Source organism: Argopecten irradians, chromosome 2, assembly GCF_041381155.1.
Source record: "Argopecten irradians isolate NY chromosome 2, Ai_NY, whole genome shotgun sequence".
NCBI lineage: Eukaryota > Metazoa > Mollusca > Bivalvia > Pectinida > Pectinidae > Argopecten > Argopecten irradians.
Genome location: NC_091135.1, coordinates 72,324,392 through 72,351,042, shown reverse-complemented (window position 1 = coordinate 72,351,042; position 26,651 = coordinate 72,324,392). Strand labels below are relative to the sequence as shown.

At 36.8% G+C, this 26,651-nt stretch overlaps 1 protein-coding gene across 3 annotated transcripts; it reads right to left on the bottom strand.

Moving 5' to 3' along the window:
• Window positions 1–144: 144 nt before the first annotated feature.
• On the bottom strand, window positions 145–26,235 carry LOC138316384 (transport and Golgi organization protein 6 homolog). Of its 3 annotated transcripts, none has more exons than XM_069258084.1 (8): window positions 26,116–26,235; window positions 25,186–25,401; window positions 11,923–12,048; window positions 10,533–10,727; window positions 9,901–10,468; window positions 6,213–6,364; window positions 1,550–1,663; window positions 145–515 (listed from the first exon to the last, which is right to left on the bottom strand). In XM_069258084.1, the coding sequence occupies exons 1-8, from the start codon at window positions 26,227–26,229 to the stop codon at window positions 333–335; spliced, it is 1,668 nt and encodes a 555-aa protein (XP_069114185.1). In that variant the 5' UTR covers window positions 26,230–26,235; the 3' UTR covers window positions 145–332. The 3 variants fall into 3 exon arrangements, with proteins under 3 accessions (XP_069114185.1, XP_069114186.1, XP_069114187.1); XM_069258085.1 differs by having other exon boundaries at window positions 9,901–10,450; XM_069258086.1 differs by lacking the exons at window positions 25,186–25,401; window positions 26,116–26,235 and adding an exon at window positions 15,485–16,051.
• Between the last annotated feature and the right edge of the window lie 416 nt (window positions 26,236–26,651).

Here is a 26,651-nt window from a genome sequence, read left to right as displayed (position 1 = left end):
ACACACTCAAACAAACACTAGCTTTGTTCACACACTCAAACAAACACTAGCTTTGTTCACTGTTTTCCTCCAAAGACAAATTTATTGTTGTTGATCTGAAGAAAAAGTTCAACTTACTGTAAGAACAAAAAACATTAAATACTGTTATTGCTTTCATTTATTTTATTCTTTAGCACCAAGATGTTTCTTCATATTTAAATTCACTTTTTAAAGAAAAACAAATACCAGTACAGTTACACTGTAGATTGGGAATTTTAAAACAAAGCACATGAAAACCCTTCAAATGTATGCAGAAAAGACTTTGTTTGTCTGGTTCTCTGGAATTTCCAAGTTTAACTGGTGTCGAGAATTCTTATCTTCTTCTCCATTGTCTGTTTCGGGAACATGATTTCCCTTGTAATGGAGTCGAGTGTATTCAAAGCAAGTGTGATCTGCATTTTAACTTCATCATCTTTCTCTGTCATCATACACCGTCGGAGTGTCCGATATACATCTCTAATAACCGACTCCAGCACCTACAAAACATGTGAACACTTAGATCATACAGTGGGGACACATCTATCTCTACTGCCTTGACAGGAAACTTCCATAGACTTTCAAGGGTTTTGCTATATTTGTAATAATGAATATCATGTCACGTTGGAGAAGATGAAAAAAAATTCCAGATTGATTTCCTAGATTGATGGATAATGCATTAGACTGTTTCAAAGGTTTTGCTATAATTGTAAAATCTCAACAAGGAGTACCATGTCACTTTGAAGTTTCATAAAGAATTATAAATTGATTGAATAATTGTCTTTATATTTTTCACCATGATTAGCACCTAGCTGGCAGGAGTTTGACCCCTTGCTGGCAGGGATGTAAATAGGTCTGGGTTCACCTGCCAGATAATTTGTGTCTTCTCTAGTAACACAGTGCAGTAGTTATACCTTGAGCCCAGTGACTTGTGTAGGTATATGTTGTAACACAGTACAGTAGTTATACCTTGAGCCCAGTGACTTGTGTAAGTTTATGTTGTAATACAGTACAGTAGTTATACCTTGAGCCCAGTGACTTGTGTAAGTATATGTAGACCCAGTGACTTGTGTAAGTTTATGTTGTAATACAGTACAGTAGTTATACCTTGAGCCCAGTGACTTGTGTAGGTATATGTTGTAACACAGTACAGTAGTTATACCTTGAGCCCAGTGACTTGTGTAAGTTTATGTTGTAATACAGTACAGTAGTTATACCTTGAGCCCAGTGACTTGTGTAAGTATATGTTGTAACACAGTACAGTAGTTATACCTTGAGCCCAGTGACTTGTGTAAGTATATGTTGTAACACAGTACAGTAGTTATACCTTGAGCCCAGTGACTTGTGTAAGTATATGTTGTAACACAGTACAGTAGTTATACCTTGAGCCCAGTGACTTGTGTAAGTATATGTTGTAACACAGTACAGTAGTTATACCTTGAGCCCAGTGACTTGTGTAAGTATATGTTGTAACACAGTACAGTAGTTATACCTTGAGCCCAGTGACTTGTGTAAGTATATGTTGTAACTATACCTTGAGTGTGTCCTTTCCCAGTCCCTCCAGCTGCAGACAAACCATCATGGCAGAGGCCTGTCGTACCTCCACACTGGGGTCAGACTTCAGTAAGGCACATACACAGTTAAAGATCTGAAAACAAATCATTCAATATTGAATATAGTGGTGACACATGGGGAAATTGACAAATCCCACCATTTGACGATGGTTTGCAGAAAGCAAATACTGTATGTGTAGTGAGTGCATGATTTTCACATAACATAGTCACTGCTTCTGCGAGCGATTGAACTCCAACCTCTTGTTTACTAGTCTGACTTCTAACTGATCAAGCTGTGGAGAAGTACTCCCTATATTTGAGAGGTATATTGCGGCTAGTCTTAACCAGGGTTACGCATTCCCCCTCAAAGGAAATAACTTGTTTTTGAGTTTCTCTGGGTTAACAGCAATGTTGTAGGGCATGATCTAGTAGGTTTCCAGGGTCCATACATGGGTGCCGATGTAACAGGTAATCATTGCCTCCGATAGGAACCAATCTTGGGGATCTCTGGCTTACTAGTCAGGTGGTAGGAACCAAACTTGGGGATCTCTGGCTTACTAGTCAGATGGTAGGAACCAAACTTGGGGATCTCTGGCTTACTAGTCAGATGGTAGGAACCAAACTTGGGGATCTCTGGCTTATTAGTCAGATGGTAGGAACCAAACTTGGGGATCTCTGGCTTACTAGTCAGATGGAAGGAACCAAACTTGGGGATCTCTGGCTTACTAGTCAGATGATAAGAACCAAATTTGGGGATCTCTGGCTTACTAGTCAGATAGTAGGAACCAACCTTGAGGATCTCTGGCTTACTAGTCAGATGGTAGGAACTAAACTTGGGGATCTCTGGCTTACAAGTCGGATGGTAGGAACCAAACTTGGGGATCTCTGGCTTACTAGTCGGATGGTAGGAACCAAACGTGGGGATCTCTGGCTTACTAGTCGGATAGTAGGAACAAAACTTGGGGATCTCTGGCTTACTAGTCAGATATGGTAGAAACCAAACTTGGGGATCTCTGGCTTACTAGTCGGATAGTAGGAACCAAACTTGGGGATCTCTGGCTTACTAGTCGGATAGTAGGAACCAAACTTGGGGATCTCTGGCTTACTAGTCAGATGGTAGGAACCAAACTTGGGGATCTCTGGCTTACTAGTCGGATGGTAGGAACCAAACTTGGGGATCTCTGGCTTACTAGTCAGATGGTAGGAACCAAACTTGGGGATCTCTGGCTTACTAGTCAGATATGGTAGGAACCAAACTTGGGGATCTCTGGCTTACTAGTCGGATAGTAGGAACCAAACTTGGGGATCTCTGGCTTACTAGTCAGATGGTAGGAACCAAACTTGGGGATCTCTGGCTTACTAGTCAGATGGTAGGAACCAAACTTGGGGATCTCTAGCTTACTAGTCAGATAGTAGGAACCAAACGTGAGGATCTCTGGCTTACCAGTCAGATGGTAGGAACCAAACTTGGGGATCTCTGGCTTACTAGTTGGATAGTAGGAACCAAACTTGGGGATCTCTGGCTTACTAGTCAGATGGTAGGAACCAAACTTGTGGATCTCTGGTTTACTAGTCGGATGGTAGGAATCAAACTTGTGAATCTCTGGCTTACTAGTCGGATGGTAGGAACCAAACTTGGGGATCTCTGGCTTACTAGTCGGATGGTAGGAACCAAACGTGGGGATCTCTGGCTTACTAGTCGCATGGTAGGAACAAAACGTGGGGATCTCTGGCTTACTAGTCGGATGGTAGGAACCAAACTTGGGGATCTCTGGCTTACTAGTCAGATATGGTAGGAACCAAACTTGGGGATCTCTGGCTTACTAGTCGGATAGTAGGAACCAAACTTGGGGATCTCTGGCTTACTAGTCGGATAGTAGGAACCAAACTTGGGGATCTCTGGCTTACTAGTCAGATGGTAGGAACCAAACTTGGGGATCTCTGGCTTACTAGTCAGATGGTAGGAACCAAACTTGGGGATCTCTGGCTTACTAGTCAGATGGTAGGAACCAAATTTGGGGATCTCTAGCTTACTAGTCAGATAGTAGGAACCAAACGTGAGGATCTCTGGCTTACCAGTCAGATGGTAGGAACCAAACTTGTGGATCTCTGGTTTACTAGTCAGATGGTAGGAATCAAACTTGTGAATCTCTGGCTTACTAGTCGGATGGTAGGAACCAAACTTGGGGTTCTCTGGCTTACAAGTCGGATGGTAGGAACCAAACTTGGGGATCTCTGGCTTAGTAGTCAGATGGTAGGAACCAAACGTGGGGATCTCTGGCTTACTAGTCGGATGGTAGGAACAAAACGTGGGGATCTCTGGCTTACTAGTCGGATGGTAGGAACCAAACTTGGGGATCTCTGGCTTACTAGTCAGATGGTAGGAACCAAACTTGGGGATCTCTGGCTTACTAGTCGGATAGTAGGAACCAAACTTGGGGATCTCTGGCTTACTAGTCGGATAGTAGGAACCAAACTTAGGAATCTCTGGCTTACTAGTCAGATGGTAGGAACCAAATTTGGGGATCTCTAGCTTACTAGTCAGATAGTAGGAACCAAACGTGAGGATCTCTGGCTTACCAGTCAGATGGTAGGAACCAAACTTGTGGATCTCTGGTTTACTAGTCAGATGGTAGGAATCAAACTTGTGAATCTCTGGCTTACTAGTCGGATGGTAGGAACCAAACTTGGGGTTCTCTGGCTTACAAGTCGGATGGTAGGAACCAAACTTGGGGATCTCTGGCTTAGTAGTCAGATGGTAGGAACCAAACTTGTGGATCTCTGGTTTACTAGTCAGATGGTAGGAATCAAACTTGTGAATCTCTGGCTTACTAGTCGGATGGTAGGAACCAAACTTGGGGATCTCTGGCTTACTAGTCGGATGGTAGGAACCAAACTTGGGGATCTCTGGCTTACTAGTCAGATGGTAGGAACCAAACTTGGGGATCTCTGGCTTACTAGTCGGACAGTAGGAACCAAACTTAGGAATCTCTGGCTTACTAGTCAGATGGTAGGAACCAAACTTGGGGATCTCTGGCTTACTAGTCAGATGGTAGGAACCAAACTTGGGGATCTCTGGCTTACTAGTCGGATGGTAGGAACCAAACTTGGGGATCTCTGGCTTACTAGTCGGATAGTAGGAACCAAACTTGGGGATCTCTGGCTTACTAGTCAGATGGTAGGAACCAAACTTGTGGATCTCTGGTTTACTAGTCAGATGGTAGGAATCAAACTTGTGAATCTCTGGCTTACTAGTCGGATGGTAGGAACCAAACTTGGGGATCTCTGGCTTACTAGTCGGATGGTAGGAACCAAACTTGGGGATCTCTGGCTTACTAGTCAGATGGTAGGAACCAAACTTGGGGATCTCTGGCTTACAAGTCAGATGGTAGGAACCAAATTTGAGGATCTCTGGCTTACTAGTCAGATAGTAGGAACCAACCTTGAGGATCTCTGGCTTACTAGTCAGATGGTAGGAACTAAACTTGGGGATCTCTGGCTTACAAGTCGGATGGTAGGAACCAAACTTGGGGATCTCTGGCTTACTAGTCGGATGGTAGGAACCAAACTTGGGGATCTCTGGCTTACTAGTCAGATATGGTAGGAACCAAACTTGGGGATCTCTGGTTTACTAGTCGGATAGTAGGAACCAAACTTGGGGATCTCTGGCTTACTAGTCGGATAGTAGGAACCAAACTTGGGGATCTCTGGCTTACTAGTCAGATGGTAGGAACCAAACTTTGGGATCTCTGGTTTACTAGTCAGATGGTAGGAACCAAACTTGTGAATCTCTGGCTAACTAGTCGGATAGTAGGAACCAAACTTGGGGATCTCTGGCTTACTAGTCAGATGGTAGGAATCAAACTTGTGAATCTCTGGCTTACTAGTCGGATGGTAGGAATCAAACTTGGGGATCTCTGGCTTACTAGTCAGATGGTAGGAACCAAACTTGGGGATCTCTGGCTTACTAGTCAGATGGTAGGAACCAAATTTGGGGATCTCTGGCTTACTAGTCAGATAGTAGGAACCAACCTTGAGGATCTCTGGCTTACTAGTCAGATGGTAGGAACTAAACTTGGGGATCTCTGGCTTACTAGTCAGATATGGTAGGAACCAAACTTGGGGATCTCTGGCTTACTAGTCGGATAGTAGGAACCAAACTTGGGGATCTCTGGCTTACTAGTCAGATGGTAGGAACCAAACTTGTGGATCTCTGGTTTACTAGTCAGATGGTAGGAATCAAACTTGTGAATCTCTGGCTTACTAGTCGGATGGTAGGAACCAAACTTGTGAATCTCTGGCTTACTAGTCGGATGGTAGGAACCAAACTTGTGAATCTCTGGCTTACTAGTCGGATGGTAGGAACCAAACTTGGGGATCTCTGGCTTACTAGTCAGATGGTAGGAACCAAACTTGGGGATCTCTGGCTAACTAGTCGGATAGTAGGAACCAAACTTGAGGATCTCTTGCTTACTAGTCAGATGGTAGGAACCAAACTTGGGGATCTCTGGCCTTCTAGTCAGATGCTCAATCAATCAGGGTTCAGTGAGAGATATATTGTGGCTAGTATTCACCAGGGTTACATATATACATAAATGTAGATATAGGCTTTTGTGTTAGAGAAACACTATAACAAAAACTTACCAAATGAATAAAGTTTCCAAGAGAAAATCTTAAAACTTTACAAAGCTCGCCCAGATTAGAAAGACTGCTTGCTCGAATGAGATGATCTGAATGTTTACATCCCTGTAGGAATGTCATCAATAGTTTATCTCGGTATCGGGGTGACATGTCACCTGTGGCAACAGAAAACATATTAATAGGAGAAATTACCTTCAAAACAGGAGAGCCAAGTCTGAACCTCATTCAATGATTCATTTATTTCTTCACTAATATGTGGTATTATGAATCCATGGATATCCTAATACTAAAAATATTTGAGGAACATTAAATACTGAGAAAAAAGTATTTCCTTTTTCTTACACCATTATACATAGTAACACATAATCGACCATGGCCCCAGTTTTACGGCCATCCTTTAACTTAAAATTCACCATAACAAGAAATCCCAGAGGGATCTTGGCGCCCACCATAGAATGATCTATGTCTGACAATGGAAAGAAGGATCTTTTCCCTGCTTTTCAAACTTTTTCAAATACACAACATATGATATTTAAGACAAATCGCTTTATTGTTCTCTGAGAATCAGCGGTGAAATCCACGATGGCGACAGGTTGGCCATCTTGTTTACCAATCAGTCCCAAAGGTACTATGCACAACTAAAGCCCAAGGGGAAACTATGCATGAAATATGAGAGATATCCTTTCAGTAATTGCAGACAAATAGCGATAACTATCCAAATACAAGATGGCTGTCTGGCGTCCATTTTGTTGACCGATCAGTCTAAAAATGCAATATGCACAACTAGGGTCATAGGGGAACATACATATGACATTTGAGAAACAACCCTTCAGTACTTTCTGAGATATAGCGGTAACAAACTTTAACTATCAAAATCCAAGATGGACGCCAGTCGGCCATCTTATTCACTGATCGGTCCCAAAATGCAATATGCACAACTAGGGTCCTAGGGGAATCTACATATGCCATTTGAGAAACAACAAACTTTAACTATCAAAATCCAAGATGGTCGCCAGTCGCCCATCTTGTTGAGCGATCAGTCCAAAAATGCAATATGCACAACAAGGGTCCTAGGGGAACCTACATACGAAATTTGAGAAAGATTGCTTCAGTACTTTCTGAGAAATAGCGTAACAAACTTTAACTATCAAAATCCAAGATGGCCGCCGGTCGGCCATCTTGTTGAGTGATCGGTCCCAAAATGCAATATGCACAACTAGGGTCCTAGGGGAACCTACAGATGAAATTTGAGAAAGATCCCTTCAGTAATTTCTGAGAAATAGCGGTAACAAACTTTAACTATCAAAATCCAAGATGGCCGCTGGTCAGCCATCTTGTTAAGCGATCGGTCCCAAAATGCAATATGCACAACTAGGATCCTAGGGTAACCTACATATAAAATTTGAGAAAGATCCCTTCAGTACTTTCTGAGAAATAGCGGTAACAAACTTTAACTATCAAAATCCAAGATGGCCGCCGGTCGGCCATCTTGTTGAGTGATTGGTCCCAAAATCCAATATGCACAACTAGGCTCCTAGGGAAACCTACATATGAAATTTGAGAAAGATCCCTTCAGTACTTTCTGAGAAATAGCGGTAACAAACTTTAACTATCAAAATCCAAGATGGCCACTGGTCGGCCATCTTGTTTAGCCATCGGTCCCAAAATGCAATATGCACAACTAGGGTCCTAGGGGAACCTACATATAAAATTTGAGAATGATCCCTTCAGTACTTTCTGAGAAATAGCGGTAACAAGATTTGTTAACGGACGGACGGACGGAAGGACGGACGGACCACGGACCACGGACGAAAGGCGATTTGAATAGCCCACCATCTGATGATGGTGGGCTAAAAAGCATTAAAAATTGTCTACTAAACTTTATAATGCTTTTCTATAATAGAAAGTTAAGGGATGTTTATGAAACTGCTAACACAGCTGCCTAGCATGTTAGTAACCAACTGGTTGAAGAGATTTCTAGATAAGATCATACAGGTTGTCAGTAACTATAACAAGAGATCCCAGAGGGATCTTGGTGCCCACCAAAAATGATCTATGTCTGGCAATGGAAAGAGGGATCTTTTCCCTGCTTTTCAAACTTTTTCAAACACACTACATATAAAATTTGAGACAGATCGCTATAGTACTTTCTAAGAAATTGTGGTAACAAACTTCAACAATGAAATCTAAGATGGCGGCCGGTTGGCCATCTTGTTTACCGATCAGTCCCGAAAGGCATTATGCATCAGTCCTAAAAGGTTCTATGCACAACTAGGGTACAAGGGGAACCTATGCATGGAATTTGAGAAAGATCCCTTCAGTACTTTCTGAGAAATAGCGATAACAAACTATCAAAATCCAAGATGGCCGTTGGTCGGCCATCTTGTCTACCGATCGGTCCCAAAATACAATATGCACAACTAGGATGCTAGGGGAACCTGTATATGAAATTTGAAAAAGATCCCTTCAGCACTTTTTGAGAAATTGCGGTAACAAACTTTAACTTTCAAAATCCAAGATGGCCGCCTGTCGGCCATCTCGTGCACCGATCGGTCCCAAAATGTGATATGCACAACTAGGGTCCTAGAGGAACCCACATATGAAATCTGAGAAAGATCCCTTCAGTACTTTCTGAGAAATAGCGGAACCAAACTTTAACTATCAAAATCCAAGATGTCGGCCATCTTGTTCATCGATCGGTCCCAAAATGCAATATGCACAACTAGGGCCCTAGGGAAACCTATATACGAAATCTGAGAAAGATCCCTTCAGTACTTTTTGAGAAATAGAGGTAAAAAACTTTAACTATTAAAATCCAAGATGGCCACCTGTCGGCCATCTTGTTGACCGATCGGTCCCAAAATGCAATATGCACAACAAGGGTCCTAGGGGAACCTGTATATGAAATTTGAGAAAAATCCCTTCAGCACTTTCTGAGAAATAGCGGTAACCAAACTTTAACTATCAAAATCCAAGATGTCGGCCATCTTGTTCATCGATCGGTCCCAAAATGCAATATGCACAACTAGGGCCCTAGGGAAACCTATATACGAAATCTGAGAAAGATCCCTTCAGTACTTTTTGAGAAATAGAGGTAAAAAACTTTAACTATCAAAATCCAAGATGGCCACCTGTCGGCCATCTTGTTGACCGATCGGTCCCAAAATGCAATATGCACAACAAGGGTCCTAGGGGAACCTGTATATGAAATTTGAGAAAAATCCCTTCAGCACTTTTTGAGAAATAGCGGTAACAAACTTTAACTATCAAAATCCAAGATGGCCGCCTGTCAGCCATCTTGTTGACCGATCGGTCCCAAAATGCAATATGCACAACTAGGATCCTAGGGGAACCTACATATGAAATTTGAGAAAGATCCGTTCAGCACTTCCTGAGAAATAGCGGTAACAAGAATTGTTAAAGGACGGACGGACGGACAGACGGATGGAAGGATGGACGGACGGACAGACGGATGGAAGGACGGACGGACGACGGACCACGGACGAAAGGCGATTTGAATAGCCCACCATCTAATGATGGTGGGCTAAAAACATACTTCCCAGGACGAAAGTCAAGGGGCAATACCAATACTAAGTTGTGATGGTTAATCTGTTAAAATACCTAGAATATAGATTGGGTAATTGTGAATGAATAACGATATCCTTATGTCACCATTTTGGACCATCATTACCTAATTTCCTCGAGGTCTGAACCAAACATTCTCCGACTTTAATTCTGTCATCAGCTTTTCTGGTACTATCCCCTTGCACTGTGGGAGTTGTCTTTCCTGACAGGAACTCGTCTGTCAGAACTGGAATCACTACATCTGGAAACTTGTCCACCAATGAAACTAATCCATTTACTGACGATAAGTACAAGTAAGAGTCTGGGTGATGGAGATTCTCCTTAAAAACATTCAAGAGAATCTCTCTCTTCTCTATTGCTTCTGGATCTTTGGTCTGTATGAGTTTGTTCATTGTAATCAGAGCATGACCTCTGACAGGAATTAGTGGATCATGGAGCTCCTCAAATGCCTGACCTAGTGCCGACATCTCCGTGGCTATTTCTTTCTTCTGTCCAGTTTTTATAGTAGATTGGAGTTGTGGTTCCCCGTCGGTAGAACATGGCTGTCCTTCCTCACCAGAAGTCTGCAGTTTCTGAAGAGATTCTACAGATGTCTCACTGATTATTTCCACAAGTGGTTTATTGTCTTCTTTTGATTCTACAATAACTTTGGATTCCTGTAGAGACAAAACAATCTATAAGCTGATGAAGTAAAACAACTTAATCTACATTAATATTCAAATATTACATTATACATACTTCGCTTGGTACTTTTGGCAGCTTCTCTGCCTTGGAGGAACTCTTTAGCAGCTCTGACCAGATCACACCATGTGTTGCTATAGCAACTCTGAGGTCAGTGGCCATCTCCTGTACAGAGTCATCAGAATGGTTTGAGCTGATATCTTCTAACAGTGGCATCAGTTTCTTCATAAATTCTCTGTCATCTTCTGTAATCTGAAGTCAGGAAACAAGTTCAAAACATAAAACTAATAACGTACACTGTAGAAATGCCTCCACCCCCAAAGGAGGGTGATTGGGTGGTGTAGTGGTTAAGCAACTCACCTTTCACTTCCCCAAGGTTCAATCCCCAGCACCGACGTGAAAAAGTCAGGGTTCACCTGCTCGATCATGTGGGTTTAATCCGGACACTCTGGTTTCCTCCCACTCTAAGACCCCTCGCTTTCATCTGGGCCATCGAAAAGTGATTTGCATAAGTTGTGTAACTTGTTTCCCATCACTATTTTTCTGAGAAATAGCAATAACAAACTTCGACTATCAAAATCTAAGATGGCAGCGTGGTGTCCATCTTGTTGACCGATTTGTCTAAAAATGCAATATGCATAACTAGGGCCCTAGGGGAAACTACATATGAAATTTGAGAAAGATCCCTTTAATACTTTCTGAGAAATAGCGATAACAACAATTGTTAACAGACGGACAGATGGTCGGATGGAAGGATGGATGATGGACCACAGATGAAAGGCGATTTGAATAGTCCACCATCTGATGATGACTAAAATATGTAAGATGCTGTGGAAATGTAAGAAGTTTTCTCTTCATCATTAAAGCTTGTCATACATATTTGGGTTAAATTGAACTAAAGTCAAAAATCACTCAACCGAGAATTAATAAGGTGATCACTAAATAATTTAAGAATCATATATACACGTACTGACCAAGTGTGTAACTTCATGTTATACAAAAAGGAAGACTTCAAACGAAATGGAAGCTTATTTGTAAGGCCTCTTGGACCATAAAACTTCCATAAAGTCTTCAGTGATACTGTCTTATCTCCAGTGCAGTAAGCCTTATTTGTAAGCCTTATTTGTTAGGCCTCTTGGACCATAAAACTTCCATAAAGTCTTCAGTGATCAACATCTCTAGAGCCACTGTCTTGTCTCCAGTGCAGTAAGCCTTATTTGTAAGGCCTCTTTGATGACACTTAATACATGTGTATCACATGCCAGAGCTTATTGGAAGACATAAGGTATACAAATCTCATTGACTAAAATCAGGTGTTATTTCAAAAGACTAAAGTTGCAGGGGTATGCAATATGATAATTGATGGCTTTTGTAATTCAATGGCCAATGTAGACTTATCAATATTGATTACAACAATATAATTCTTATATAATTCTGTAGTACATACCTTTATGGTACCAGTAAGTACAGCAGTGAGCATGCCCATCGCCATGGTGAGTGTCTCGCCCTCAAACACTCCCAGAACCTCATCGTCAGTATTCTTACACACCTGTACTCCTCTCTCCAGTGTCGCCTAAAACACAATGTTCAATCTCCAAATCCACCTGCCATTACCTTAAGACTTGTTCTATCTAGTGTCCCACCTATCTAGTTACTGATTTTATGTCCTGTTGACAGCTATGGCTATTTAAGGTTTACCTCCCCTGAATATGGGACTTTTGGGTCCAGGCATTTCCTTTGATCCTTATCTATCTAGTGTCCCACCTATCTAGTTACTGATTTTATGTTCTTTTGACAGCTATGGCTATTTAAGGTTTACCTCCCCTTAATATGGGACTTTTGGGTCCAGGCATTTCATTTGATCCTTATCTATCTAGTGTCCCACCTATCTAGTTACTGATTTTATGTCCTGTTGACAGCTATGGCTATTTAAGGTTTACCTCCCCTGAATATGGGACTTTTGGGTCCAGGCATTTCATTTGATCCTTATCTATCTAGTGTCCCACCTATCTAGTTACTGATTTTATGTCCTGTTGACAGCTATGGCTATTTAAAGTTTACCTCCCCTGAATATGGGACTTTTGGGTCCAGGCATTTCATTTGATCCTTATCTATCTAGTGTCCCACCTATCTAGTTACTGATTTTATGTTCTTTTGACAGCTATGGCTATTTAAGGTTTACCTCCCCTTAATATGGGACTTTTGGGTCCAGGCATTTCATTTGATCCTTATCTATCTAGTGTCCCACCTATCTAGTTACTGATTTTATGTCCTGTTGACAGCTATGGTTATTTAAGGTTTACCTCCCCTTAATATGGGACTTTTGGGTCCAGGCATTACGTTTGATCCTTATCTATCTAGTGTCCCACCTATCTAGTTACTGATTTTATATTATGTTGACAGCTATGGCTATTTAAGGTTTACCTCCCCTTAATATGGGACTTTTGGGTCCAGGCATTTCATTTGATCCTTATCCTTCTAGTGTCCCACCTATCTAGTTACTGATTTTATGTCCTGTTGACAGCTATGGCTATTTAAGGTTTACCTCCCCTGAATATAGGACTTTTGGGTCCAGACATTTCATTTGATCCTTATCTATCTAGTGTCCCACCTATCTAGTTACTGATTTTATGTCCTGTTGACAGCTATGGTTATTTAAGGTTTACCTCCCCTTAATATGGGACTTTTGGGTCCAGGCATTTCATTTGATCCTTATCTATCTAGTGTCCCACCTATCTAGTTACTGATTTTATATTATGTTGACAGCTATGGCTATTTAAGGTTTACCTCCCCTTAATATGGGACTTTTGGGTCCAGGCATTTCATTTGATCCTTATCTATCTAGTGTCCCACCTATCTAGTTACTGATTTTATGTTATGTTGACAGCTATGGCTATTTAAGGTTTACCTCCCCTTAATATGGGACTTTTGGGTCCAGGCATTTCATTTGATCCTTATCTATCTAGTGTCCCACCTATCTAGTTACTGATTTTATGTCCTGTTGACAGCTATGGCTATTTAAGGTTTACCTCCCCTGAATATGGGACTTTTGGGTCCAGGCATTTCATTTGATCCTTATCTATCTAGTGTCCCACCTATCTAGTTACTGATTTTATGTCCTGTTGACAGCTATGGCTATTTAAGGTTTACCTCCCCTTAATATGGGACTTTTGGGTCCAGGCATTTCATTTGATCCTTATCTATCTAGTGTCCCACCTATCTAGTTACTGATTTTATGTCCTGTTGACAGCTATGGCTATTTAAGGTTTACCTCCCCTTAATATGGGACTTTTGGGTCCAGGCATTTCGTTTGATCCTTATCTATCTAGTGTCCCACCTATCTAGTTACTGATTTTATGTCCTGTTGACAGCTATGGCTATTTAAGGTTTACCTCCCCTTAATATGGGACTTTTGGGTCCAGGCATTTCATTTGATCCTTATCTATCTAGTGTCCCACCTATCTAGTTACTGATTTTATATTATGTTGACAGCTATGGCTATTTAAGGTTTACCTCCCCTTAATATGGGACTTTTGGGTCCAGGCATTTCATTTGATCCTTATCTATCTAGTGTCCCACCTATCTAGTTACTGATTTTATGTCCTGTTGACAGCTATGGCTATTTAAGGTTTACCTCCCCTTAATATGGGACTTTTGGGTCCAGGCATTTCGTTTGATCCTTATCTATCTAGTGTCCCACCTATCTAGTTACTGATTTTATGTCCTGTTGACAGCTATGGCTATTTAAGGTTTACCTCCCCTGAATATGGGACTTTTGGGTCCAGGCATTTCATTTGATCCTTATCTATCTAGTGTCCCACCTATCTAGTTACTGATTTTATGTCCTGTTGACAGCTATGGCTATTTAAGGTTTACCTCCCCTGAATATGGGACTTTTGGGTCCAGGCATTTCGTTTGATCCTTATCCTTCTAGTGTCCCACCTATCTAGTTACTGATTTTATGTCCTGTTGACAGCTATGGCTATTTAAGGTTTACCTCCCCTTAATATGGGACTTTTGGGTCCAGGCATTTCATTTGATCCTTATCCTTCTAGTGTCCCACCTATCTAGTTACTGATTTTATGTCCTGTTGACAGCTATGGCTATTTAAGGTTTACCTCCCCTTAATATAGGACTTTTGGGTCCAGGCATTTCATTTGATCCTTATCTATCTAGTGTCCCACCTATCTAGTTACTGATTTTATGTCCTGTTGACAGCTATGGCTATTTAAGGTTTACCTCCCCTGAATATGGGACTTTTGGGTCCATGCATTTCATTTGATCCTTATCTATCTAGTGTCCCACCTATCTAGTTACTGATTTTATGTCCTGTTGACAGCTATGGCTATTTAAAGCTGACAATGCAAGTTAAAGATGCTCCACCGCCGATAGAGCATAAATGATATTAATCACTTGAACAATAATTCGTGTTTAATCGTGTAAATATATGGTTAATTAACACAAAAAATAATATAAAATAATTTATTTTGCCCTTAGTACATGCGCAATCAGTACTTAATTCCATATAGGATATAGTGCCACGGAATTTTTTCGGGATGCAATTAATCATTTTTTGTAACTTTAACTTGAAGTAAAATTAGAAGCTCAAACTTTCCAGTGGTGGTAATGGTGTAAAGTAAGTAACTTTTGTAACTGAAGAAAAATACTAAATCGTCTGCTCGTGTTTTTGATAGTGAAAAAATACCATTTGTCAGCGGTGGAGCATCTTTAAAAAGCATGCATTGGAAATTTAAAAAAAAAAAATTAATTTTTTTTTTTTTTTTTTGGAAAATTGTTTCTGAGACATTCCCCAGTTAAGGCAGTGTCGTATCCAAGGAAGTGGCAGCCATTTTTATTTTTGCTCTGCTTAGTTACCTTCACTGGCCAACCCCCTATATAAAGCACGGAACTAGACACACGTGCGTCATTTCAAGCATAACTTGTCTCGTATAGACATGCCCCGATATTTCAAATAACAATGTCAAACTGAAAATAAACACTGCACTCACCTGACAAGGTTTCATTGAAATAATACATGAATGTATTGTCAGCTAAATCCCAAATAATATCCAAAACGAGCTAATGAAACACTTCAATATGCACTAGGTTTTACACGTACACCGACACGTGTGTGTCCTTGGTACAGTAGTTGTCGCTTGTTCGGGACAGGTAGTCACGTGCACATGGCCAGTCGAGTACATCGGTTACGATAATATACGTGGAGATATGTGGACGGTTAATCATTTGGATTTCTATTCATTGGTGTGGAAATTTTATTTTGACAAACATGTAAATGAGAGCTTAGAGGTTGTGATGTATTTTGTTGCCAAACAAGCCCCACATACCTGTATAGGTAAGTGTTTTGTTTACGTAATGGTAGGTGATACACACTGGACAACTGCCAGGTGTGTATGTACGTGTATAGACTGAGCGCACGTGTGTCGATTCACGCGCTTTATATAGGGGTCGGTGAGAGCACCGGTTACACACAGAGCGAAAAATAAAATGGCTGACCTCGAATGGGGGTTGTTTCATAAACGATTCTTGAAATACAAGTTACTTAATTTTTTTTTAATCTCAATTTAAAACTTTTTAACTTGCATTGTCAGCTTTAAGGTTTACCTCCCCTTAATATGGGACTTTTGGGTCCAGACATTTCATTTGATCCTTATCTATCTAGTGTCCCACCTATCTAGTTACTGATTTTATATTATGTTGACAGCTATGGCTATTTAAGGTTTACCTCCCCTGAATATGGGACTTTTGGGTCCAGGCATTTCATTTGATCCTTATCTATCTAGTGTCCCACCTATCTAGTTACTGATTTTATGTCCTGTTGACAGCTATGGCTATTTAAGGTTTACCTCCCTTTAATATAGGACTTTTGGGTCCAGACATTTCATTTGATCCTTATCTATCTAGTGTCCCACCTATCTAGTTACTGATTTTATGTCCTGTTGTCCTGTTGACAGCTATGGCTATTTAAGGTTTACCCCCTTACCCCTTAATATATTGGGACTTTTGGGTCCAGGCATTTCATTTGATCCTTATCTATCTAGTGTCCCACCTATCTAGTTACTGATTTTATATTATGTTGACAGCTATGGCTATTTAAAGTTTACCTCCCCTGAATATGGGACTTTTGGGTCCAGGCATTACGTTTGATCCTTATCTATCTAGTGTCCCACCTATCTAGTTACTGATTTTATATTATGTTGACAGCTATGGCTATTTAAGGTTTACCTCCCCTTAATATGGGACTTTTGGGTCCAGGCATTTCATTTGATCCTTATCTATCTAGTGTCCCACCTATCTAGTTACTGATTTTATGTTATGTTGACAGCTATGGCTATTTAAGGTTTACCTCCCCTGAATATGGGACTTTTGGGTCCAGGCATTTCGTTTGATCCTTATCTATCTAGTGTCCCACCTATCTAGTTACTGATTTTATATTATGTTGACAGCTATGGCTATTTAAGGTTTACCTCCCCTTAATATGGGACTTTTGGGTCCAGGCATTTCATTTGATCCTTATCTATCTAGTGTCCCACCTATCTAGTTACTGATTTTATGTCCTGTTGACAGCTATGGCTATTTAAGGTTTACCTCCCCTTAATATGGGACTTTTGGGTCCAGGCATTTCGTTTGATCCTTATCTATCTAGTGTCCCACCTATCTAGTTACTGATTTTATATTATGTTGACAGCTATGGCTATTTAAGGTTTACCTCCCCTGAATATGGGACTTTTGGGTCCAGGCATTTCATTTGATCCTTATCTATCTAGTGTCCCACCTATCTAGTTACTGATTTTATGTCCTGTTGACAGCTATGGCTATTTAAGGTTTACCTCCCCTTAATATGGGACTTTTGGGTCCAGGCATTTCGTTTGATCCTTATCTATCTAGTGTCCCACCTATCTAGTAACTGATTTTATATTATGTTGACAGCTATGGTTATTTAAGGTTTACCTCCCCTGAATATGGGACTTTTGGGTCCAGGCATTTCCTTTGATCCTTATCTATCTAGTGTCCCACCTATCTAGTTACTGATTTTATGTTCCTTTTGACAGCTATGGCTATTTAAGGTTTACCTCCCCTGAATATGGGACTTTTGGGTCCAGGCATTTCATTTGATCCTTATCTATCTAGTGTCCCACCTATCTAGTTACTGATTTTATGTCCTGTTGACAGCTATGGCTATTTAAGGTTTACCTCCCCTGAATATGGGACTTTTGGGTCCAGGCATTTCATTTGATCCTTATCTATCTAGTGTCCCACCTATCTAGTTACTGATTTTATGTCCTGTTGACAGCTATGGCTATTTAAGGTTTACCTCCCCTTAATATGGGACTTTTGGGTCCAGGCATTTCATTTACATATTGGTATTAACGTTAAAGATGTAAAAACCTCATTAACATATTGGTTATGAACGTTAACAATGTAAATACCTCATTTACATATTGGTATTAACGTTAACGACGTAAATACCTCATTTACATATTGGTATTAACCTTAAAGACGTAAAAACCTCATTAACATATTGGTATGAACGTTAACAATGTAAATACCTCATTTACATATTGGTATTAACGTTAACGACGTAAATACCTCATTTACATATTGGTATTAACATTAACAACGTAAATACCTCATTTACATATTGGTATTAACGTTAACAATGTAAAATACCTCATTTACATATTGGTATCAACGTAACGACGTAAATACCTCATTTACATATTGGTATTAACGTTAACAATGTAAATACCTCATTTACATATTGGTATTAACGTTAACAATGTAAATACCTCATTAACATATTGGTATTAGTAAGTAAAATCTAACAATTGTATTAATTATCTCATTTACATATTGGCATTAACGTTAACAATGTAAATATCCTCATTAACATATTGGTATTAACGTTAACAACGTAAATATCTCATTTAACATATTGGTATTAACGTTAACAACGTAAATATCTCATTGACATATTGGCATTAACGTTAACAATGTAAATATCTCATTGACATATTGGCATTAACGTTAACGACGTAAATATCTCATTGACATATTGGCATTAACGTTAACAATGTAAATATCTCATTAACATATTGGCATTAACGTTAACGACGTAAATATCTCATTGACATATTGGCATTAACGTTAACAATGAAAATACCTCATTAACATATTGGCATTAACGTTAACAATGTAAATATCTCATTTACATATTGGTATTAACGTTAACACATGTAAATATCTCATTCAATATTGGTATTAACTATAACAACGTAAATATCTCATTGACATATTGGCATTAACGTTAACGACGTAAATATCTCATTTACATATTGGTATTAACGTTAACGACGTAAATATCTCATTCACATATTGGTATTAACTTAACATCGTAAATATCTCAAATAACATATTGGTATTAACATAACATATAACATACGTAAATATCTCATTATACATATTGGCATTAACGTTAACGACGTAAATATCTCATTTACATATTGGTATTAACGTTAACGACGTAAATATCTCATTCACATATTGGTATTAACTATAACATCGTAAATACCTCAATAACATATTGGTATTAACGTTAACAACGTAAATATCTCATTGACATATTGGCATTAACGTTAATGACGTAAATATCTCATTAACATATTGGCATTAACGTTAAAGACGTAAATATCTCATTAACATATTGGCATTACTTAACAATGTAAATATCTCTTAATATTGGACGTAAATATCTCATTAATTTGGCATTATTTAAGACGTAAATATCTCATTACATATTGGCATTAACGAACGACGTAAATATTCTCATTCATATTGGCATTAACGTTAACACTCATTACATATTGGTATTAACGTTAACGACGTAAATATCTCATTCACATATTGGTATTAACGTTAACGACGTAAATATATCTCATTAACATATTGGTATTAACGTTAACAACGTAAATATCTCATTTAACATATTGGCATTAACGTTAAATGACGTAAATATCTCATTAACATATTGGCATTAACGCTTAACGACGTAAATATCTCATTAACATATTGGTATTAACGTTAACGACGTAAATATCTCATTAACATATTGGTATTAACGTTAACGAACGTAAATATCTCATTCACATATTGGCATTAACGTTAACGACGTAAATATCTCATTACATATTGGTATTAACGTTAACGACGTAAATATCTCATTTACATATTGGTATTAACGTTAACGACGTAAATATCTCATTAACATATTGGTATATAACGTTAACGACGTAATATCTCATCTCACATGGCATTAACGTAAACGACGTAAATATCTCATTAAATTATGGTATTAACGTTAACGACGTAAATATCTCATTAACATATTGGTATTAACGTTAACGAACGTAAAATATCTCATTAACATATTGGTATTAACGTTAACGACGTAAATATCTCATTAACATATTGGTATTAACGTTAACGACGTAAATATCTCATTAACATATTGGCATTAACGTTAACAATGTAAATATCTCATTCACATATTGGCATTAACGTTAACGACGTAAATATCTCATTCACATATTGGTATTAACGTTAACGACGTAAATATCTCATTAACATATTGGTATTAACGTTAACGACGTAAATATCTCATTAACATATTGGCATTAACGTTAACGACGTAAATATCTCATTAACATATTGGTATTAACGTTAACAACGTAAATATCTCATTTACATATTGGTATTAACGTTAACGACGTAAATATCTCATTAACATATTGGTATTAACGTTAACGACGTAAATATCTCATTCACATATTGGCATTAACGTTAACGACGTAAATATCTCATTCACATATTGGTATTAACGTTAACGACGTAAATATCTCATTAACATATTGGTATTAACGTTAACGACGTAAATATCTCATTAACATATTGGTATTAACGTTAACGACGTAAATATCTCATTAACATATTGGCATTAACGTTAACGACGTAAATATCTCATTAACATATTGGCATTAACGTTAACGACGTAAATATCTCATTAACATATTGGTATTAACGTTAACGACGTAAATATCTCATTAACATATTGGTATTAACGTTAACGACGTAAATATCTCATTAACATATTGGCATTAACGTTAACGACGTAAATATCTCATTAACATATTGGTATTAACGTTAACGACGTAAATATCTCATTAACATATTGGCATTAACGTTAACAATGTAAATATCTCATTGACATATTGGCATTAACGTTAACGACGTAAATATCTCATTAACATATTGGTATTAACGTTAACGACGTAAATATCTCATTCACATATTGGCATTAACGTTAACAACGTAAATATCTCATTAACATATTGGTATTAACGTTAACGACGTAAATATCTCATTAACATATTGGTATTAACGTTAACGACGTAAATATCTCATTAACATATTGGTATTAACCTTAACAACGTAAATACCTCATTAACATATTGGCATTAACGTTAACAACGTAAATATCTCATTAACATATTGGTATTAACGTTAACGACGTAAATATCTCATTAACATATTGGTATTAACGTTAACAACGTAAATATCTCATTCACATATTGGCATTAACGTTAACGACGTAAATATCTCATTAACATATTGGTATTAACGTTAACAATGTAAATATCTCATTAACATATTGGTATTAACGTTAACGACGTAAATATCTCATTTACATATTGGTATTAACGTTAACGACGTAAATATCTCATTAACATATTGGTATTAACGTTAACGACGTAAATACCTCATTAACATATTGGTATTAACGTTAACAACGTAAATATCTCATTCACATATTGCATTAATGTTAATGACGTAAATATCTCATTTACATATTGGCATTAACGTTAACAACGTAAATATCTCATTTACATATTGGTATTAACGTTAAAAACGTAAATACCTCATTAACATATTGGTATTAACTAATAACAACGTAAATATCTCATTCACATATTGGTATTAACGTTAACGACGTAAATACCTCATTCACATATTGGTATTAACGTTAACAACGTAAATACCTCAATATAACATATTGGTATTAACGTTAACAACGTAAATACCTCAATAACATATTGGTATTAACTATAACAACGTAAATATCTCATTCACATATTGGTATTAACGTTAACAACGTAAATACCTCAATAACATATTGGTATTAACGTTAACGACGTAAATATCTCATTGACATATTGGCATTAACGTTAACGACGTAAATATCTCATTTACATATTGGTATTAACGTTAACGACGTAAATACCTCATTAACATATTGGTATTAACGTTAACGACGTAAATATCTCATTTACATATTGGTATTAACGTTAACAATGTAAATATCTCATTTACATATTGGTATTAACGTTAACGACGTAAATATCTCATTAACATATTGGTATTAACGTTAACGACGTAAATATCTCATTAACATATTGGTATTAACGTTAACGACGTAAATACCTCATTAACATATTGGTATTAACGTTAACGACGTAAATATCTCATTAACATATTGGTATTAACGTTAACAATGTAAATACCTCATTAACATATTGGTATTAACGTTAACGACGTAAATACCTCATTAACATATTGGTATTAACGTTAACAACGTAAATACCTCATTAACATATTGGTATTAACTATAACAACGTAAATACCTCATTAACATATTGGTATTAACGTTAACAACGTAAATACCTCATAACATATTGGTATTAACGTTAACAATGTAAATACCTCATTTAACATATTGGTATTAACGTTAACACATGTAAATACCTCATTTACATATTGGTATTAACGTTAACAACGTAAATACCTCATTTAACATATTGGTATTAACGTTAACAATGTAAATACCTCATTTACATATTGGTATTAACGTTAACAATGTAAATACCTCATTAACATATTGGTATTAACGTTAACAATGTAAATACCTCATTTACATATTGGTATTAACGTTAACGACATGTAAATACCTCATTAACATATTGGTATTAACATTAACGTTAAACAATAGTCATAATATTGGTATTCACGTTAACGACCTCATTTAACATATTGGTATTAACGTTAACGACGTAAATACCTCATTGACATATTGGTATTAACGTTAACAATGTAAATATCTCATTTACATATTGGTATTAAACGTTAACGATGTAAATACCTCATTCACATATTGGTATTAACGTTAACGACGTAAATACCTCATTAACATATTGGTATTAACGTTAACGACGTAAATACCTCATTTACATATTGGTATTAACGTTAACGACGTAAATATCTCATTACATATTGGTATTAACGTTAACAATGTAAATACCGTCAATTTAACATATTGGTATTAACGTTAACAATGTAAATATCTCATTCAACATATTGGTATTAACGTTAACGACGTAAATATCTCATTCACATATTGGTATTAACGTTAACGACGTAAATACCTCATTAACATATTGGTATTAACGTTAACGACGTAAATACCTCAATAACATATTGGCATTAACGTTAACGACGTAAATATCTCATTTACATATTGGTATTAACGTTAACGACGTAAATATCTCATTCACATATTGGTATTAACGTTAACGACGTAAAATATCAATAACATTTGGTATTAACGTTATTACCTCACATATTGGTATTAACGTTAACGACGTAAATATCTCATTTACATATTGGTATTAACGTTAACGACGTAAATATCTCATTAACATATTGGTATTAACGTTAACGACGTAAATATCTCATTAACATATTGGCATTAACGTTAACAATGTAAATACCTCATTAACATATTGGTATTAACGTTAACGACGTAAATATCTCATTAACATATTGGTATTAACGTTAACAATGTAAATACCTCATTAACATATTGGTATTAACGTTAACGACGTAAATACCTCATTAACATATTGGCATTAACGTTAACGACGTAAATACCTCATTAACATATTGGTATTAACTTTAACAACGTAAATACCTTATTAACATATTGGTATTAACTTAACAACGTAAATACCTTATTAACATATTGGTATTAACGTTAACCGTAAATACCTCATTAACATATTGGCATTAACTTTAACAACGTAAATACCTTAGTAACATATTGGTATTAACTTTAACAACGTAAAATACCTTATCAACATATTGGTATTAACCTTAACAATGTAAATATCTCATTACATATTGGTATTAACGTTAACGACATAAATACCTCATTAACATATTGGTATTAACGTTAACAATGTAAATACCTCATTAACATATTGGTATTAACGTTAACAATGTAAATACCTCATTTACATATTGGTATTAACCTTAACAAGGTAAATATCTCATTTACATATTGGTATTAACGTTAACAATGTAAATACCTCATTAACATATTGGTATTAACGTTAACAATGTAAATACCTCATTTACATATTGGTATTAACCTTAACAACGTAAATACCTCATTTACATATTGGTATTAACGTTAACAACATAAATACCTCATTAACATATTGGTATTAACGTTAACGACGTAAATACCTCATTCACATATTGGCATTAACGTTAACGACGTAAATACCTCATTAACATATTGGCATTAACGTTAATGACGTAAATACCTCATTAACATATTGGTATTAACGTTAATGACGTAAATATCTCATTGACATATTGGTATTAACGTTAACAACGTAAATATCTCATTGACATATTGGTATTAACGTTAACAATGTAAATACCTCATTTACATATTGGTATTAACGTTAACAATGTAAATACCTCATTTACATATTGGTATTAACTATAACAATGTAAATACCTCATTAACATATTGGTATTAACGTTAACGACGTAAATACCTCATTTACATATTGGTATTAACGTTAACGACGTAAATACCTCATTAACATATTGGCATTAACGTTAACAATGTAAATTCCTCATTTACATATTGGTATTAACGTTAACAATGTAAATATCTCATTAACATATTGGTATTAACGTTAACGACGTAAATATCTCATTAACATATTGGCATTAACGTTAACGACGTAAATACCTCATTTACATATTGGTATTAACGTTAACGACGTAAATACCTCATTAACATATTGGTATTAACGTTAACAATGTAAATACCTCATTAACATATTGGTATTAACGTTAACAACGTAAATACCTCATTTACATATTGGCATTAACGTTAACAATGTAAATACCTCATTTACATATTGGTATTAACGTTAACAATGTAAATATCTCATTAACATATTGGTATTAACGTTAACAACGTAAATATCTCATTAACATATTGGTATTAACGTTAACAACGTAAATATCTCATTAACATATTGGTATTAACGTTAACAATGTAAATACCTCATTTACATATTGGCATTAACGTTAACAATGTAAATACCTCATTTACATATTGGTATTAACGTTAACAACGTAAATATCTCATTAACATATTGGTATTAACGTTAACAACGTAAATATCTCATTAACATAGAGGTATTGACTTTAAAAAAGTAACCATGATAAGATGAAGATGTCTACCTATTAGACTCTAAAACAACCATTAAGTACTGACCTGTACAAATTTGAGTGTTTGTTGTGTATTTTTCAGACATGACGGTCCAATTTCATCACAGATAGCAGCTAGCAGATTGAGGACGGACACTTTCCGGTGAAAGTTATCTATCATCTGCTTTTCTCTTATTTCAGCCTCCATGAGTTCTTGTCCCCCCCTTGTTGTAATCTCACCAACATCACCATGAATCTCTCTATTGATGATTTCTGTCAACTCCTGAATACAAAATTACAATCAAGTATCATTAATGATTCAGTTTTTTCCCCATTAGACCCCTAATACTGAAAATTTTCTTTATAGAAAAAGATTTGAGGCAAAGTTAGTTTGAAAATACCAAGTTGTTGAAATGTGGATTTTGTTCCAAAAGACTGGATCAATTATGAGTGGGATTTAGTGCCGAGCAGGGGCTGTACCGTTATGGACCCAACAATTGTTACAAAAAGTGTTCAGTTTCAGTTTCAATTTCATTCCATTTATACTACCATTAAAGGTGCATTCTATTCATCCTACCATTAAAAGCGCGTTCCAATAACCCTACCATTAAAAGTGTGTTCCATTTGGCCTACCATTAAAAGTGTGTTCTATTTGGCCTACCATTAAAAGTATGTTGCAGTCGCCCTACCATTAAAAGTGTGTTCCATTCGCCCTACCATTAAAAGTGTGTTCAATTTGGCCTACCATTAAAAGTGCATTCCATTCGCCCTACCATTAAAAGTGTGTTCCATTCGCCCTACCATTAAAAGTGTGTTCCATTCGCCCTACCATTAAAAGTGTACTCCATTTGGCCTACCATTAAAAGTGTGTTCCATTCGCCTTATCATTAAAATTGTATTCCATTTGCCCTACCATTAAAAGTGTGTTCCATTCGCCCTATCATTAAAAGTGTGTTCCATTCGCCCTACCATTAAAAGTGCATTCCATTTGCCTTACCATTAAAAGCACCAAAAAGAACTCTCCAGTCAAACCACTTTTCTCTAACTCCTTCAAGATACACAAAGCAGCAGAGATAGTCATTTCATTGATATACTGCCCCCTGGTCACCATGGTTATACTAAAATAGTGAAAACTTTGTTTGATAGTATCGGTACTTTGATATACATTTATGGTACAAATTGACATACGTTTATGGTACAAATTGACATACGTTTATGGTACTAATTAATATACGTTTATGGTACTAATTGATATTACGTTTATGGTACCAATTGATATACATTTATGGTACTAATTGATATACGTTTATGGTACTTTAATTAATATATACGTTTATGGTACTAATTGATATACGTTTATGGTACTAATTGATATTACGTTTATGGTACTAATTGATATACGTTTATGGTACTAATTGATATACGTTTATGGTACTAATTGATATACGTTTATGGTACTAATTGATATACGTTTATGGTACTAATTGATATACGTTTATGGTACTAATTGATATACGTTTATGGTACTAATTG